Source organism: Pomacea canaliculata, linkage group LG8 (genome assembly GCF_003073045.1).
Source record: "Pomacea canaliculata isolate SZHN2017 linkage group LG8, ASM307304v1, whole genome shotgun sequence".
In the NCBI taxonomy this organism is placed as follows: domain Eukaryota; kingdom Metazoa; phylum Mollusca; class Gastropoda; order Architaenioglossa; family Ampullariidae; genus Pomacea; species Pomacea canaliculata.
This window is the reverse complement of record NC_037597.1, coordinates 24,119,448-24,134,723: the sequence shown is the minus strand read 5'-3', so window position 1 is coordinate 24,134,723 and position 15,276 is coordinate 24,119,448. Positions and strand designations below refer to the sequence as shown.

Sequence of the window (15,276 nt, the reverse complement as noted above, 5' to 3'; positions counted from 1 at the left end):
TCTTACACCATCTGATGTGTGTAGAAAAGGATACTTTCTCTGCTCGGATCATTTCAAGGAAAGTCAGTACAACTGTCCAACCACCCCCCAAAAAGGTCTTGTCTGGAATGCAGTCACCACAATTTTCTACATTTCAAATACACCATGCAAGGTTGATAACTTATGATTATTAGATAATAATATATAAAAGATAATAATATATTCCAATATATATTACTAAGCCGTATTTTACCATCATGGGCCGTTGTGTTTGTCATATTTTACTTTTTTAATTAACATTTATCATGACAGATCACTCTAACTGGCACATAAGGCTAACGATGATCATAGCTTGCACTGCAAAAGGTCTGTTTGAATGTGTGTGTGTGTGTTTGTACAGATTCTACATATAGATATATTGGATATTGTGGCTACTGTTAACTCCTTTTCATTATGCTAATAGGTGCAAAATCTGAAAATCACATTTCCATGTACCTGTGTTTGTAGGTAACTTCTTCATGAAAGCGACCAATGGACAGAATATCCAAACCTTCCTCTGCAAAGCAGCCCAGGATTTCACAGAAAGCTGTAGTCTTCCATGGTAATTGTTTTTAAATCATGTATGTCTTCTTGCTATTTTTCATTCATTAAGAAAATATTTATAAGATGAGGGGTGATATTGTCCAGTACATTATAAACATCTTTTTCATACATCTGTTTGCAGAAGAACAATCAGATATTGCAGTTGAGTCTGCATGCTTTATAACTGTGCCAGATTCTCCTACAAAAGATGAATTAAAGATGGAGATCACAAATCTTATAGAAAAACTGAGCAGCCGGATGGAAGAGTGAGACAGTTAAGATATTAGAGTGTGCCTACTGTAAAAATATTGACCAGTTACTTCCTGGGGAAAAAAGTTAAATCTCAGTTGATTCGACTTCTGTGGAACGAGCTAAAAAGCATTGACCTCTGTTGTCCACTTGGTGCGTGGGATCTGCAAGGAAGTGTGACTAATCTATTTATTAATGTTCGCCTTCATTTTTCTTTGAAAGATAGCTCTGTCTTCTTTGAAAAAGGAACAAAAAGAAATAAAAAAATGTTGAAGTTACATGATTTGTAGCTTTTAAGCTAAAGTAATTTAAAATTATTTTATAACAGTGTGAAGGAAAATGTTATAAATCTTTAATTAAAGTACATGTGTGAATGATCACTTTTGAGTATCTGATTGCTGTATATTTCATAGTAAGCATAGCTGTTATCTTTAAATTGTCAACCAATGTTCTTACAATAAGGGATATGAATGTATATAAATATATACATCATTAATAATAGTATTATGATTTGTTATTAATTATGATTATTATGATTTGTGTGAGAATTTATTGCTCATGCTTGTATGTAAACAGAAATCTATATGTCTCAGTATGTGAGCAAGTCTTCTGAATGTGGCTTGTTTATATTTATGTGTAAGTCTGTTTTTGACTGCTTTTCTCATATTCATAAATTATCATAAATTAGATTTTTATTAATTTTTTTAAATAAATGCAAATTTGTGCTCATGGATGTGCTGTTTGAATTTATAAAAGTTATCCTTTTTAAATATAGTCAGCTGTCATACTTGTATTAAAACTCTCCCAAACTACCCTCATCTAAGCAATTCTCATCAATAAAAGATACAAAAATCTGTTCTTAGATAAAGGTCATTTCATATCGCAAGCACCTAGACATTTACTCCAAAGATAAACACTGCTAGCGACGACTTTGTTTAGTAGTGCTTGATAGTAGCAACTGCGGCGTAGCATATCATTTCGAAGGGACGCAACTCCGTCACTACTTTTCTTAACAAGTAAGGATAAAGAAGGAGTACACCCTCTCTATATCTAAGCTCTCTGGGTTAACTCTACAAATGTTCTTTATGTACATTCTTCACCGGCTCGTCTTCCACAGTGTGAGAACAGTGAAAGTAAAAGTTGAATTATTTCATCTTAGTTGACAGCCTGCACCTCCTTCTATTGTATCTCCTGCTTCCTGTTCATCATCATGATCATGATCATCATCATCATCATCATCATCAATCATCCATCATCATCACCATCATCATCATCATCATCATCATCATCATCATGTAGGGGAGTGGATAGTAGAGTAGTTAGAGCACTGGCCTTCTAACTGAGAGCGCTAGTTCGATACCCGATTAGCGCAGCAAACGTCTTCCAGTCGATTCACTCCATAGGGAATATAAAAAGTGAAGTTGCATGCTAGCTTTTGGGATAATGTCCTATACAGCTGGTGTAAGCTTTTACAGTTCTGTAGTCATATAGTTACTAAAATTTTAAAATATTAACTTGTAAGATGTAAACAATAATCTATCCTTTATTTGCACTTTGCATGAATTCACAACACGTCACATCTAGCTCAGATTAAATAACTTTTTATTGTTAAAGGCCTAAGTTACAGCCTTTATTTTGAACTTCGAACCATCGAAAACAGCTAAAATTGTCGAATACAAATCATCTAGACTCAAGAGGTTGTTGGTTATGGTGGCGTTCTAGTTGGCGAGCGATGTAAAGACATCCTTTTCTCCGACAACCCCCCACATCGTACCGCCATACTCCTCAATCCTGCTCAATCCTCCATCCAAACGCACCCATTCATTTCCTGGGAATAAGACAAATGGCATCTGCTAAACTGGCATAGTTTTAAACACATGATATCACTACAGATGACTGCTATAGCATATTGGTAAGAGACCAAACATGAAGACGCCGCACTACATACTGCTTTCTTCCTCACTTGAGTGAGTGGCCGAGTGATTTGGTGGGTAAGTGAGTGAACGAACCAACGAATTGTTTATTGAGTATACCTTTAGGATTGGTAAGTGAGTGAGAGAGTGAGTGAGAGAGTGAGTATATACAGTATACACTTATTGTCATGTTGAAGTTGCCAGTGGGACAAAATGCTGTACAACATGCAAGATTTGGTCAAATAATAAGATTCTATACTGTGCATAAAAATTGATAAGCAAAAGATTTTAAAATATTGAAATGAATAAAAAAGCGGATGGCCGAGTGGTTAGAGCGTTGAGGTCTGAATTAAGAGTTTGATTAGTGCAGCAAACTTCAGTCGACCAGACCACAGGGACTGGGTACCTGATTCAATGGAGGTTTGGGTAAGACATCAAGGGAAGCAAGTGGGCTCAGCCCTTACATACAGATTTTTAACAACCCCCACCCCCCAACGACATGGAAAAGATAAGAGATGACCTTTACCTTACACTTAATTGACATAGTTTGTATATAAAATGGTTGAAGCACACACCTGTTGGATTTGTTTCACTGATTCCAATTCTGCGAAAGTTCTGCCTCCACCTTTTCACACCAAGCACCATATCTGAACCGGAATCGATGTAAAAAAAAGCTCCATCTACTTTGGTCCATCCACTGCCCACCGTGATGTTTCCCCCATAGGTTCCCTCTCGGTAAAAAATTTCGTCGTAGGCGTTGACCGTCCACACGCCAGACGGTCCTGCAGAAATGTCTCTGAAGCTCCCATCAACCTTCTGCCAACTTGTTCCCCCTGGATTGTCCAGGCTAATGCCATTCCGGAACCAGACCTGTCAAATTTATCTTCTTTTAATTATATTATTCTTCAAAATGCCAGACCTCCGTAATAAATCTTTACCTGAGCGATATAGGTTACTGTGTCTATAAATATGATGTACATTTTTATCGGACATCATGATGTGAAGGTAACTTAGTCCTTCAATATCACGTGATTTCGGATTGGTTGATTGCTGAAGATTTTAAAAGCTAACACGTGGGGGACATGTAGGTCTGCGGTAGAATGTTAACCGTTCTGTAGTCTGACCCTAAACTCAGTCCATACACTAACCCTCGGTTCATAGAGGCCAGCCCCTGTACCAAGTGAGGTGACTTAGTTTGACAGATTGTGAGGCTCCTTGACAAATACCAGAATGAGGAGCAGACAACTGACAAGTGGATCTCAAAAGATTAAAGAGTGGATCAGACCACACACACACACAATTCTTCGATGACTCACTAAATGATTTTGTTGAAGGTAACATAAAATGTTCATTTCTTTCATAACAGAAAGAAAGCGAGAGAGAACAAGAACCCTAAACATTATTTAAACTTCTGTTGACATGATAGTTTCTCTGATGAGTGTTTCTTAGCTTTTAAATCTTGATTGTGTCCGCACACCTACAATTAACAATTTTTTTACCAATTTTAAATAGGATTAAGAACTAGGGCTCTTGAAACATTATCTCCTATGTGATTTTATCAAACATTCGATTTTTCACGAACAACAAAGACTTTTTTATTAATTATCTTACATAATTATTGCTTTTATGTTAAAACTAATTTAAAAACTTCCTACTTTTGCCAAAAAAAGCAGCTTACCGAACGATCTCCATCAAGTCCCCAGATGGCGCCATGGGGTGACACAGTCACGTGTTGGAAATTACCGTCCAGTTGGACCAAGCCTGACCCTGTAGGATTTTCGCGTGTGATATTCTTTATGTAAAAAACCTCATTCCAGGCGTTAAGGCCAACGACGATGTCTCCGCCGACGTCGATGTCTACGAGTTCACCGGGGACGTGCGTCCAACTTGTGCCAGTGGCATTTGGCTCCTGGTATGTACCCTGGCCACAGCAAACACAATAAAAATATTTATGATAAAGCAAGCGTGTCACTAGAGCAACACAAACACACAGGTATGTACACACGCGTGAAGACAAGTTCTGGATGAGCTGTAAAATTACTATATTGTGTATTTGCATGGAGGTGCAGAACATCCAATGATTGTTGGTATCAGCTAGTTAACCTCTAGAAAAACTCCAATTTTGCATCTAATATATCAGTCAAACTCAGACCAGGTATTATGTCTAGATATTACTGATACACAGCCATTACTTTCACTTTAGGTCTACAAATCTGAAACTTGTAATGCAAGTTATTGGCACAGAAATTAATTTAAAGAAAAAAAACGATTTTAATGTAATCGTTTACAGACTTAACCAGCAATCTTTCTGACTGTTTAATTATTATTTCTGATGTAGGTAACCTTCTCGGGATACATCACCTCACGATAGTAGATCCGATAGGAGTTATACAACCCCCACACGCCTGCTTCTCCTATTGACACATCTTTCATGAATCCCTCAACCTTGGTCCATGACTGACCGCAGCAGGATGAGGTCAGAGCCAGAAGATACAGAATTATCAGCATTTCTATCACTGTGTTTTGTCTGGACATAGAACAGCAATACAGCAAACATTACATTCATTACAACTAAGTTGATACAAGACGATGTTTTCCTTCATCAAACCGCGACATAAATAAATAGTATCTGTTAATATGACAAGCTATGTTCATATTCTCCTCTATGACACCAATATCAATCTACCTGCGTACCAAGCAACTCCATTACCCAGTTCCAAGGCAAACACTAAGATAAGAGACATGTAATAGCGACAAATACTAACAGACACTATGGTGATATACCTGTTAAAAAGAAAGTCAGAAAGACAAACAACGGATATAATCTCAAGACCTAATATATAAACAAGAAATGAATGTAAGTGGTTTATAGTGTCTACATCATCCTCTGGATACCCGGTGACAAAACATCCTTATTGTAATGTAAAGAGACGACAGACCACAACAGGTGCGAGATGACAACATCTTAATCATTCATTTAGACGGCGAAGCTAATTTTCTCACGTGACATCATCCTATACCCGTATCCTTGTTTTGTTAGATAAATACCATTGAAGTGCAATGTTTGTCACAGGAGGCAGGGTGAGTCAACCAGCTAAATAATCATACTAGGCAGCTGTACCATAAACATCTGTTTTAGACAAATTGTAAATTCTTTTTTTAATTGGTGACTTTTAGATTGGTTGTCATTTTTCTTTTATTTAAAGCTACAAGTTGTATAAATAAATCTTTTAAACAATATTAATATGCTTTGATAAATTAGGAATGTATAGTCCAAATATGTGTTTAGACCAGTGGATCTTAACCTGTTTTGAGGTACCGAACCCACAAGTTTCATATGCACATTCACCGAACCCTTCTTTAACTTGAACTCCGTGGCGGACGCTCCGCCTAACCCCTGAGACCGACTCACCGAACCACTAGGGTTCGATCGAACCCAGGTTAAGAACCACTGCTTTTGAACTTGCCTTCTTAACGGTGCTAACAACGGTTATGTCCTGCATGAAACCCATTGGAATATCAACCGTACTAAAGATGATTAATGAGAGGAAAACACAAACACAGCAAAAGGCCTTAGAATGTCTACCAGTCAATGGCTAGGTTACATAAACAGAAGACAGGTTGGATGGCCAGTGGGAAAAATAAGACCGGCTGTCCACTAGAGGACCTTCTCAAGTGGAATTAAGAATTACCTGGTTGGAGTGTTCACGAATGCGAAATACTATCATGTCTCCCCAACAACTGATACTAGCCTCGCCAGGTAACATGACATGACTAGGTGACACAATGCTGTGTTTAACTGTCATGTTCTGTGTGTCTGCCTTAGGGCTACTACCTAGCTGCGATCTGAAACTTGGTTATCAACTATAAGTAGTTTGACTGATGCCAGGGGCGTCTGTGATCCAGTGGACTGGTCATCAGATAAAAAACTGCAAACTTCCTTCCTAGTCATCTGTTGACCAACAGTTAGGATGAATGAGTCATCTGCTCTGGTCTTGTTCTAAGTCAGAAGCAGATATGTCACTATCTCTCTTAGTAGCAATGCTCACCTGTTTCAGCGGTCTTGATCAAAGCGGATCAGCGGACGACAACTGTTTAAGAAACTACGAGATAGTCTGAGAACACCAGTTATATACAGTCAGGCGCTATTTCTAGTGATATGACTGGACATCTGTTAACATCCTTGCCTGATAGCAAAGAACGGAGAGTAGTAAACATAAGTTTATTACACAACTTGTACGCGAGATTTTTTTAAAAGCCTTGGCGGAGGTAGTTATGGCTGGAGGTGTGGATGGCAGGAGACGAGGTACCAGCTGTCTTTACAGCAATAGTTCAACATGCCTATAACAAACACCATCTATTAATATCGCTTAAAATATCAACGACTTCTGTCCAGACGGCAGCCGATGGAAAATTTAGCAATAAAACCTTTAATAGTTTTAAAAGTTTATGGCAGTTAGGAAATTTTATCTCAGACAAATAAATTTTTATTACTTGAGTCATCGCGTGTCCCGCAGTCTAAGATGGAATGACCGTATTGGAATGTTGAGAACATGTGCACATATAAATGTTTATACCACGCTGTATTGCACAGTAAAATGGTTTTTTGCCAAGACATCATTGTCATACGCATGTGATTTGTTGTCCATCGCACAGCTTGTTTTACTGTGCAAATGCTGTACAGAGAGGATAAAATTATCATTTTTATTTTTATGTGCAGCCCAAGCAATGACGGTTGTAGTATCCCAGACATCGGGCATGCGACACGTGCAGTGACTCATGGGACCGTTAGTGCCAGGCAGACTTGGAGTGTACACGTGGCAAAAGTACAAACACACGTTGATCCGTTTCACCTTTGCTGTTACACGGAGTTCCCCGCTTAGTAGATCATTGTTTTGTTAATCAAAGAGTAGCGTTCAGCTGGCCAAGAAATATGTACACCCAAATATTAAAGATGAAAGAGGAAAACCAATACTAAACTGTAAGTTGTAGTTTGAACTTCTGACAATCTTCACGTCACTCAGGCACAGCGATCTCGAGCGACTAACCGCGCCAATCCAATCCAATCCAATCCAATCCAACTTTATTTATCCACAAGGGCAATTTTTAAATAGATGCTGTACTAGCAATGTACATACATATACATGTTGAATAATTCTTTGCTCTCTCTCACGCACACACACAACTACAGTTGGTAACCTTAGGTCACTTGTAGAAGATCACGGCAAGTAGAGTTGAGCAAGTAAATGGCAATGTGAAAGTGGTATGGTTTCTGGTGTGACATTAATACATACTGGCAGTCGGTTTTAGTAAGATTGCATGTGATATTGAGTTGTAAAAGCAACACACAAAAAATGAGACAAAGAAAGAAGTGAACGCTTGTTGCAAGGAACTTGTCTGTTGGTAGCGTGGCACCGTCGTCACTGATGTAGTCATCGCCAGCAGCACATGTAATATCCATGTCTGAGTTGCATTCTGGAATCTTAACGGAGACTGGGGTGCAGGTAGATGGGGTTAAGTAAAGCCTGGAAGTCTCCACAAATAATTTTGTCATAAGACATCCACAGGGGGGCAACACTTCAAGGAAACATTCTACTAGGACAGTAGAGGTCGTGCAAAGTGTATTCGTTATTAAGCCTTTACGTCCCATCTCAAAAGCCTTCGTGTAGCTACATTCAAACAGGTGAGAACTTGCCGAATGTAGACACTCAAAATCAATCACACTGATATTACTGCAGAGCTCTTTATACATCATCTTTGTACTCTAGGCAGTTGGAATAAAGCTTGCGAAGAGTGGCAGACATTTTTGGGTAACCTCCGTGGCACACTCCAAGGCTCTGTCGTAGCCCCTCGGATTACGGCATGCATTCTGAAGATTGTCGCCGTCAAGGGGAGAAGCGTCGTTTAAAAGTCGCTTAGTTTGTCTTGCATCGACCCCGGGTACTTCCACAGTAAAATTTTCCCTTCTGAAATATTCTTTTTGAGACTCCTGAAGACTGAACATGCGAGAGCAATTCACGAAATTTTCAGACATCCTCCAGGTTAATGTTGCTGCAATGGTGGATTGGGACAAAGTTGTCAACGGATTTCCTTCATTGTTAGTACTGTTGTCAAAGGATGAGCACGCAGGCGGACGAAAGTAGACGTTGAGGACGTCCAGAACTATCTGAAGAGTGTTACCGGAACAAACTAGACGATGCTCTTTTGTACAGTCATAGACAGTCTGAAAATAGCTGCACGTTGAGCTTGTCAAATCTGTGGGATTGGCTCTTACGAACCTCCTCAATGTCATATCAAGATCATTCGCATGTTGGCAGATGAAGTCGATACCTTGAGCAACTTTGGTGTTTTGGGTTCATCTGGCAAAGTATCCAGCTCCGATGAACACTGTTTATCGATGTTGATAGCACAGCGGGAGGCAAGCTTGTATATCTCCTTGTTTGGTTGAACGGCATTATGGCTGCCCGCCATCTTGACAGTTACACACGAAGACCAGAAAAATTGTCAGAAGCAACCCAATCAAACACACCGCGTGACAATTGTAGATCCACCGTCTTAGTAGATACCCTTGCGCGTAAGACACACTGGACTAACTGAGTAATGATGTGAAAAATACATCTGAGAAACGAAAATGCTAGCGAGCATCGCCAAGTCGCACGCATGCGGTGCGTCCTTGACCTTCCTTTCTCTTCCAAGGAGAGAGAGTACTGAACGGAAACAAAGTGGCAATATTTTCAGTCTCTCGTTCACTGATTGTATTGACTCAGAACAAACATTCAACGTGCTCTCTAACATCAGGTGAAAATTAAAATATCGCTTGTACTGTGAAGAAATCCTCCGATAGCGGGTGCATCTACGTCACGGACCGTCCGCAGACAAGCGCATTCTTTCCACAAACAAATATAACCAGATCGCTTGAGGGTGGGCTTTCCTCCTTAGAGGCACCAATAATTATTGAATTCAAACACAAGTTTAAAAGAAAACTGACAAAGAATCAATAAACAATGATCCACTTCCTCTTTCGCCACACAAGATATATTACCTGTATAGTACATCAATAATCCAACGCACTAATAGAGACAACAATAAAGCTGGTTCACACAAATAAAGTAATGTCAAAGATCCAATTCAACAATAAAGACAACAATAAAGCTGATTCACACAATTAATGTTTCTTGTAAGGTATTCAGTTGTGTCCGGTGCTGTCCTTCCTTGACGCATTACTAATGATACTAATGATACTAATAATATTAAATGTACGGCCTTGACGAAACCCATACCTTGTTATATTAAAGTCACTGCAACCCTCCCAAGTATGTCCCCTGTAGTATACACACAGTATTACTCCCCCGGTAATACGTATTCCGCGGTCGCAGCAGCAGTAGTGAGTAACTTCAGAAAAAAATCACAAATACCAAATTCTGTTCCGCCGTCCACTCTACGCTTACCGTTTTTTTTTTCTTACGTCATTCTCTCTATTCTTTTCGTCACCTTTTTGCCGTCACGTTATTTTGACATCACAACTTACGTCATGTGCTCAAGGGCAAACAACTCCCAGCCCACTACCCTAGATCAGATCAACCACGGTTGTCGACCTTCCCGCCATACCCCATCTACTAAGTACTTATCCGTTACAATCTACTACAAAGTCTTCACCTCTACACAGGTCAGGAATTGGGTGGCTGTTGGGGCGTTTATAACAATAGATGGTTCAAGTCTCTCCTGCTTGGACTGTAGTTATAAAAGCTTTAAAAATCCATTCACCCACAGACAGCAGTCAGCTACCTCCCTGTCTTGCTTTTGGTCCATAATTACTACTCGTAGTTGAGATTTACTAAAAATGTTCAATTGCTTTTAACTTAATTTTTCTTGTACTGGTGTTTGATCTGATTATTATAAAATATGAATGCTGAATACATTCTTCACCGGCTCGTCTTTCACTGTGTGAGAACATTGAAAGTGGAAGTTGAATTATTCCATCTTAGATCACAGCCCGCACCTCCTTCTAGTGTATCTCCTGCTTCCTGATTATCATCATCATCGTCGTCGTCGTCGTCGTCGTCAGGAATATTTATGTGCACACACCCTTTATTGACAATGGTAGTGAAGTGGTTAGGAGAGTAGTTAGAGCACCTGTCTTCAAACTGAGAGCACTAGTTCGATACCCGAGTAGCGCAGCAAACGTCTTCCAGTCGACTGACTCCATAGAGGTTTGGGAAATATAAGGCAGCGAGGAAGAAGACCACAGCTTGCCCCAGTGATGCTGCTGATGATGCAAAGTGGGGTTGCATGCTACCTTTTGGAATAATGTTTTGTACAGCTGGTGTAATCTTTCACAGTTGTCTTCTATAGTCATATATATATATATGAAAAATAATATCAAATGGTAAGATGTAAACAATAGTTTAACCTTTACTGGCATTTTGCATAATTTCACAACACGTCACATCTATCTCAGATAAAATAACTTTTTATTGTTAAAAGAAGAAGTTTCAGCATTTATTTTGAAATTGCAACCATCGAAAACAGTTAAAATTGTCGAATAGAAATCATCTAGACTCAAGAGGTTGTTGGTTATGGTGACGTGTTAGTTGGTGGGTGATGTAAAGATTTGTTGTACAATCATAACCCCCCACATAGTACCGCCATACTCGTCAATCATGTACAGTTTTCCATCCATTGGCACCCATTGATCTCCTGGGAGAAGACAAATGACATCCGATCAACTGTCATGGTTTTAAACACATAATATCACTACAGACGACTGCTATAACATATTGGTAAGAGACCGAATGTGAGGACGCCGCACTGCATACTACTTACTGAGTAAGTGAGTGGGTAAGTGAGCGAGAGAGTGATTGAGTACATACAGTATACACTTATTGTCATTTTGAAATTGCCAGTGGGACAACATGCTGTACAACATGCAAGATTTGGTCAAATAGTAAGATTATATACTGTGCACAAAAAACGATAAGCAAAACATTTTAAAATATTGAAATTAATAAATAAGCGGATAGCCGAGTGGTTAGAGCGTTGAGGTTTGAATTAAGAGCTGAATTAGTGCCGCAAACTTCAGTCGACCAGACCACAGGGACTGGGTACCTGATTCAATAGAAGGTTGGTTAAGACATCAAGGGAAGCAAATGGGCTTCGCACTTACATACAGATTTTAACAGCTCCCCCCCCCCCAACGACATGGAAAAGTCAAGAGATGACCTTTACCTTACACTTAATTGACATAGTTTGTGTATAAAGTGGTTGAAGCACACACCTGTGGGATTTGTTTCACTGATTCCAGTTCTGCGTAAGAGCTGCTTCCACCCGTTCACAGCAACCACAACATCTGAACCGGAAGCGACGTACCTAAGATTTCCATCTACTTTGGTCCATCCACTGCCCATAGTGATGTTTCCCCCATAGGTTCCCTCTCGGTAATAAATTTCGTTGAAGTCGACTGTCCACACGCCAGACGGTCCTGCAGAAATCTGGTGGAAGCGCCCATCAACCTTCTGCCAACCAGTTCCCCCTGGATTGTCCAAGCTAATTCCATCCCGGAACCAGATCTGTCGAATTTATCTTCTTTTAATTATATTATTCTTCAAAACGGCAGACCTCCGTAATAAATCTTTACCTGAGCGATAGAGGTTACTGTGTCTATAAATATAATGTACATTTTTATCGGACATCATGATAGTAAGGTAACTTAGTCCTTCAATATCACGTGATTTCGGATTAATTTATTGCTGAAGATTTTAAAAAGTAACACGTGGAGGACATGTAGGTCTGCAGTAGAATGTTAACCAGTCTCTTGTCTGACCCTAAACTCAGTCCATACACTAACCCCCGGTTCATACAGGCCACCTTCGATACCAAGTAAGGTGACTTAGTTTGACAGATGGTGAGGCTCCTTGACAAATACCAGAATGAGGAGCAGACAACTGACAAGTGGATCTCAAAAGATCAAAGAGTGGATCAGACCACACACACACACAGACACACCCCATATCTCTCTCTCTCACACACACACTGCTTTGATGACTCACTAAATGATTTTGTTGAGCATAACATAAAATGATCATTTCTGTCATGAGAGAAATAAAGCGAGAGAGAACAACAACCCTAAACATTATTTAAACTTCTGTTGACATGTTTTTCTCTGATGAGTGTTTCTTAGCTTTTAAATCTTGATTGTGATCGCTCACCCACAATTAACGATGTTTTTACCAATTTTAAATAGGATTAGAACTGAGGCTCTTCAAACATTGTATCCTATGTGATTTTATCAAACATTCTATTTTTAACGAGCAACAAAGACGTTCCAGTAATTATCTTACATAATTAATGCTTTTTTGCTAAAACTAATTTTAAAACTTCCTACATCTGCCAAAAAAAAAAAAAAAACACCTTAACGAATAATCTTCATCAAGTCCCCAGATGGCGCCATGAGGTGTCGCAGTCAGGTATTTGAAATGACCGTCCAGTTGGACCCAGCTCGTCCCTGTAGGATTTTCGCGTGTGATATTCTTTCTGTAAAAAGGCGCATACAGGCTGTTGAGGCCGACGACGATGTCTGTGCCGACGTCGATGTCTTCGAGGCTGCCGGGGACGTGCGTCCAACTTGTGGCAGTGACATTTGGCTCCTGGTATGTACCCTGGCCACAGCAAACACAATACAGATATTTATGATAAACCAAGGGTGTCACTAGAGCAACACAAACACACAGGTATGTACTCACGCGTGAAAACAAGCAAACAAGATGAGCTGTAAAATTACTATAGTGTGCATTTGCATGGAGGCGCAGAACATCAAATGATTGTTCGTATCAACTTGTAAAGCCAGTTATTGAGACAAAATTAATTTTAAGTTAAAAAAAATTATTTTAATGTAAATTTTAATCTAATCTACATTTAACCAGCAATCTTTCTGACTGTTACATTATTATTTCTGATGTAGGTAACATTGTCGGAATACATCACCTCACGATAGAAGACGCTACCGTTAGCACTGGCCCCCTACACGCCTGCTCTTCCTATTGACACATATCTCAAGCATCCCTCAACCTTGGTCCATGACTGACCGCAGCAGGATGACGTCAGGGCCAGAAGACACAGAATTATCAGCATTTCTAGCACTCTGTTTTGTCTGGACATAAAACAGCAATACAGCAAACATTACATTCATTACAACTAAGGTGATACAAGACGGTGTGTTCCTTCATCAAACCGCGACATAAATAATTAGTATTTGTTAATATGACAAGCTATCTTCATAAGCTCATCCATGACACCAATATCAACCTACCTGTATACCAAGCAACTCCATTGCCCAGTTCCAACGCAAACACAAAGGTAAGAGACACGTAATAGCGACAAATACTAACAGACACTATGGTGATATACCTGTTACTAAGAAAGACAGAAAGACAAGAAACGGATACAATCTCAAGGACTAACATATAAACAAGAAATGAATGTTAGTGGTTTATAGTGTCTACATCATCCTCTGGATACCCGGTGACAAAACATCCTTATTGTAATGCAACGACTGACAGCCACAGGTGCGAGATGACAACATCTTAATAATTCTTTTAGGCGGCGATGCTAAGTGGGTCACGTGACATCATCCTATACCCGTATCCTTGTTTAATTAGATAAATACCATTGAAAACTAATGTTTTTCACAGCAGGCAGGGCGAGTCATACAGCAAAATAATCAAACTAGGCAGCTGTACCATAAAAAACTGTTTTAGACAATTTGTAAATTTATATTTTAATATTAGACTTTAAGATATGTTGTCATTATTGTTTTATTTAAAGCTACAAGGTGCGTAAGCAAGACGTTTTAACAATATTAGTATGTTTTGATAAATAAGGAATGTACAGTCCAAGTATGTGTTTATAACTTGCCTTCCTAACGGTGCTAACAACTTGTTATGTTCTGCCTGAAACCCATATCAACCGTATCAAAATACACTTAACCAGAATTCAGATGATTAATGAGAGGTAAACACAGCAAAAGACCTTAGAATGTCTAGCAGTCAATGGCTAGCTGACATAAGCAGAAGAAAGGTTGGATGGTAAGTCGGAAAAATAGGACCGGCTGTCCACTAGAGGACCTATTAAGTGGAATTAAGAATTACCCGGTTGGAGTGTTCACGAATGCGAAATATTGACACAATGCTGTGTTTAACTGTCATGTTCTAGGTGTCTACCTTGGGGCTACTACGTAGCTGCCATCTCAAACGTGGTTATCAACTAGAAGTAGTTTGACTGATGCCAGGGGTGACTGTGCTCCCGGGCCTTGGTCATCAGATAAGAAACTGCCGACTTCCTTCCTAGTCATCTTCTGACCAACAGTTAGGATGAATAGCCATCTGCTCTGGTCTTGTTCTAAGTCAGAAGCAGATATGTCACTATCTCTCTTAGTAGCAATGCTCACCTGTTTCAGAGATCTTGATCAAAGTGGATCAGCGGAAGACAACAGTTTAAGAAACTTCGAGATAGTCTGAGAACACCAGTCAGGCGCTTCTCTAGTGATATCACTGGACAT

The 15,276-nt window shown here is 39.5% G+C and overlaps 2 protein-coding genes across 2 annotated transcripts in view; both read right to left on the bottom strand.

Moving 5' to 3' along the window:
• The window catches only part of LOC112570458 (lectin L6-like), a 61,325-nt gene extending 47,276 nt beyond the window's left edge, over positions 1-14,049 (bottom strand). Inside the window, exons 1-5 of the mRNA XM_025248881.1 lie at positions 14,029-14,049; positions 13,724-13,756; positions 13,098-13,378; positions 12,581-12,677; positions 11,998-12,289 (exon numbers count right to left, since the gene is read on the bottom strand). Of these exons, the coding sequence (XP_025104666.1) occupies positions 11,998-12,289; positions 12,581-12,677; positions 13,098-13,378; positions 13,724-13,756; positions 14,029-14,049 (724 nt within the window). The remainder of the gene's footprint in view (positions 1-11,997; positions 12,290-12,580; positions 12,678-13,097; positions 13,379-13,723; positions 13,757-14,028) is intronic.
• On the bottom strand, positions 2,362-6,897 carry LOC112570662 (perivitellin-2 31 kDa subunit-like). The gene is made up of 5 exons (XM_025249217.1): positions 6,773-6,897; positions 5,085-5,250; positions 4,402-4,644; positions 3,299-3,593; positions 2,362-2,638 (listed from the first exon to the last, which is right to left on the bottom strand). The coding sequence occupies exons 2-5, from the start codon at positions 5,229-5,231 to the stop codon at positions 2,529-2,531; spliced, it is 795 nt and encodes a 264-aa protein (XP_025105002.1). The 5' UTR covers positions 5,232-5,250; positions 6,773-6,897; the 3' UTR covers positions 2,362-2,528.
• Positions 14,050-15,276: the final 1,227 nt, after the last annotated feature.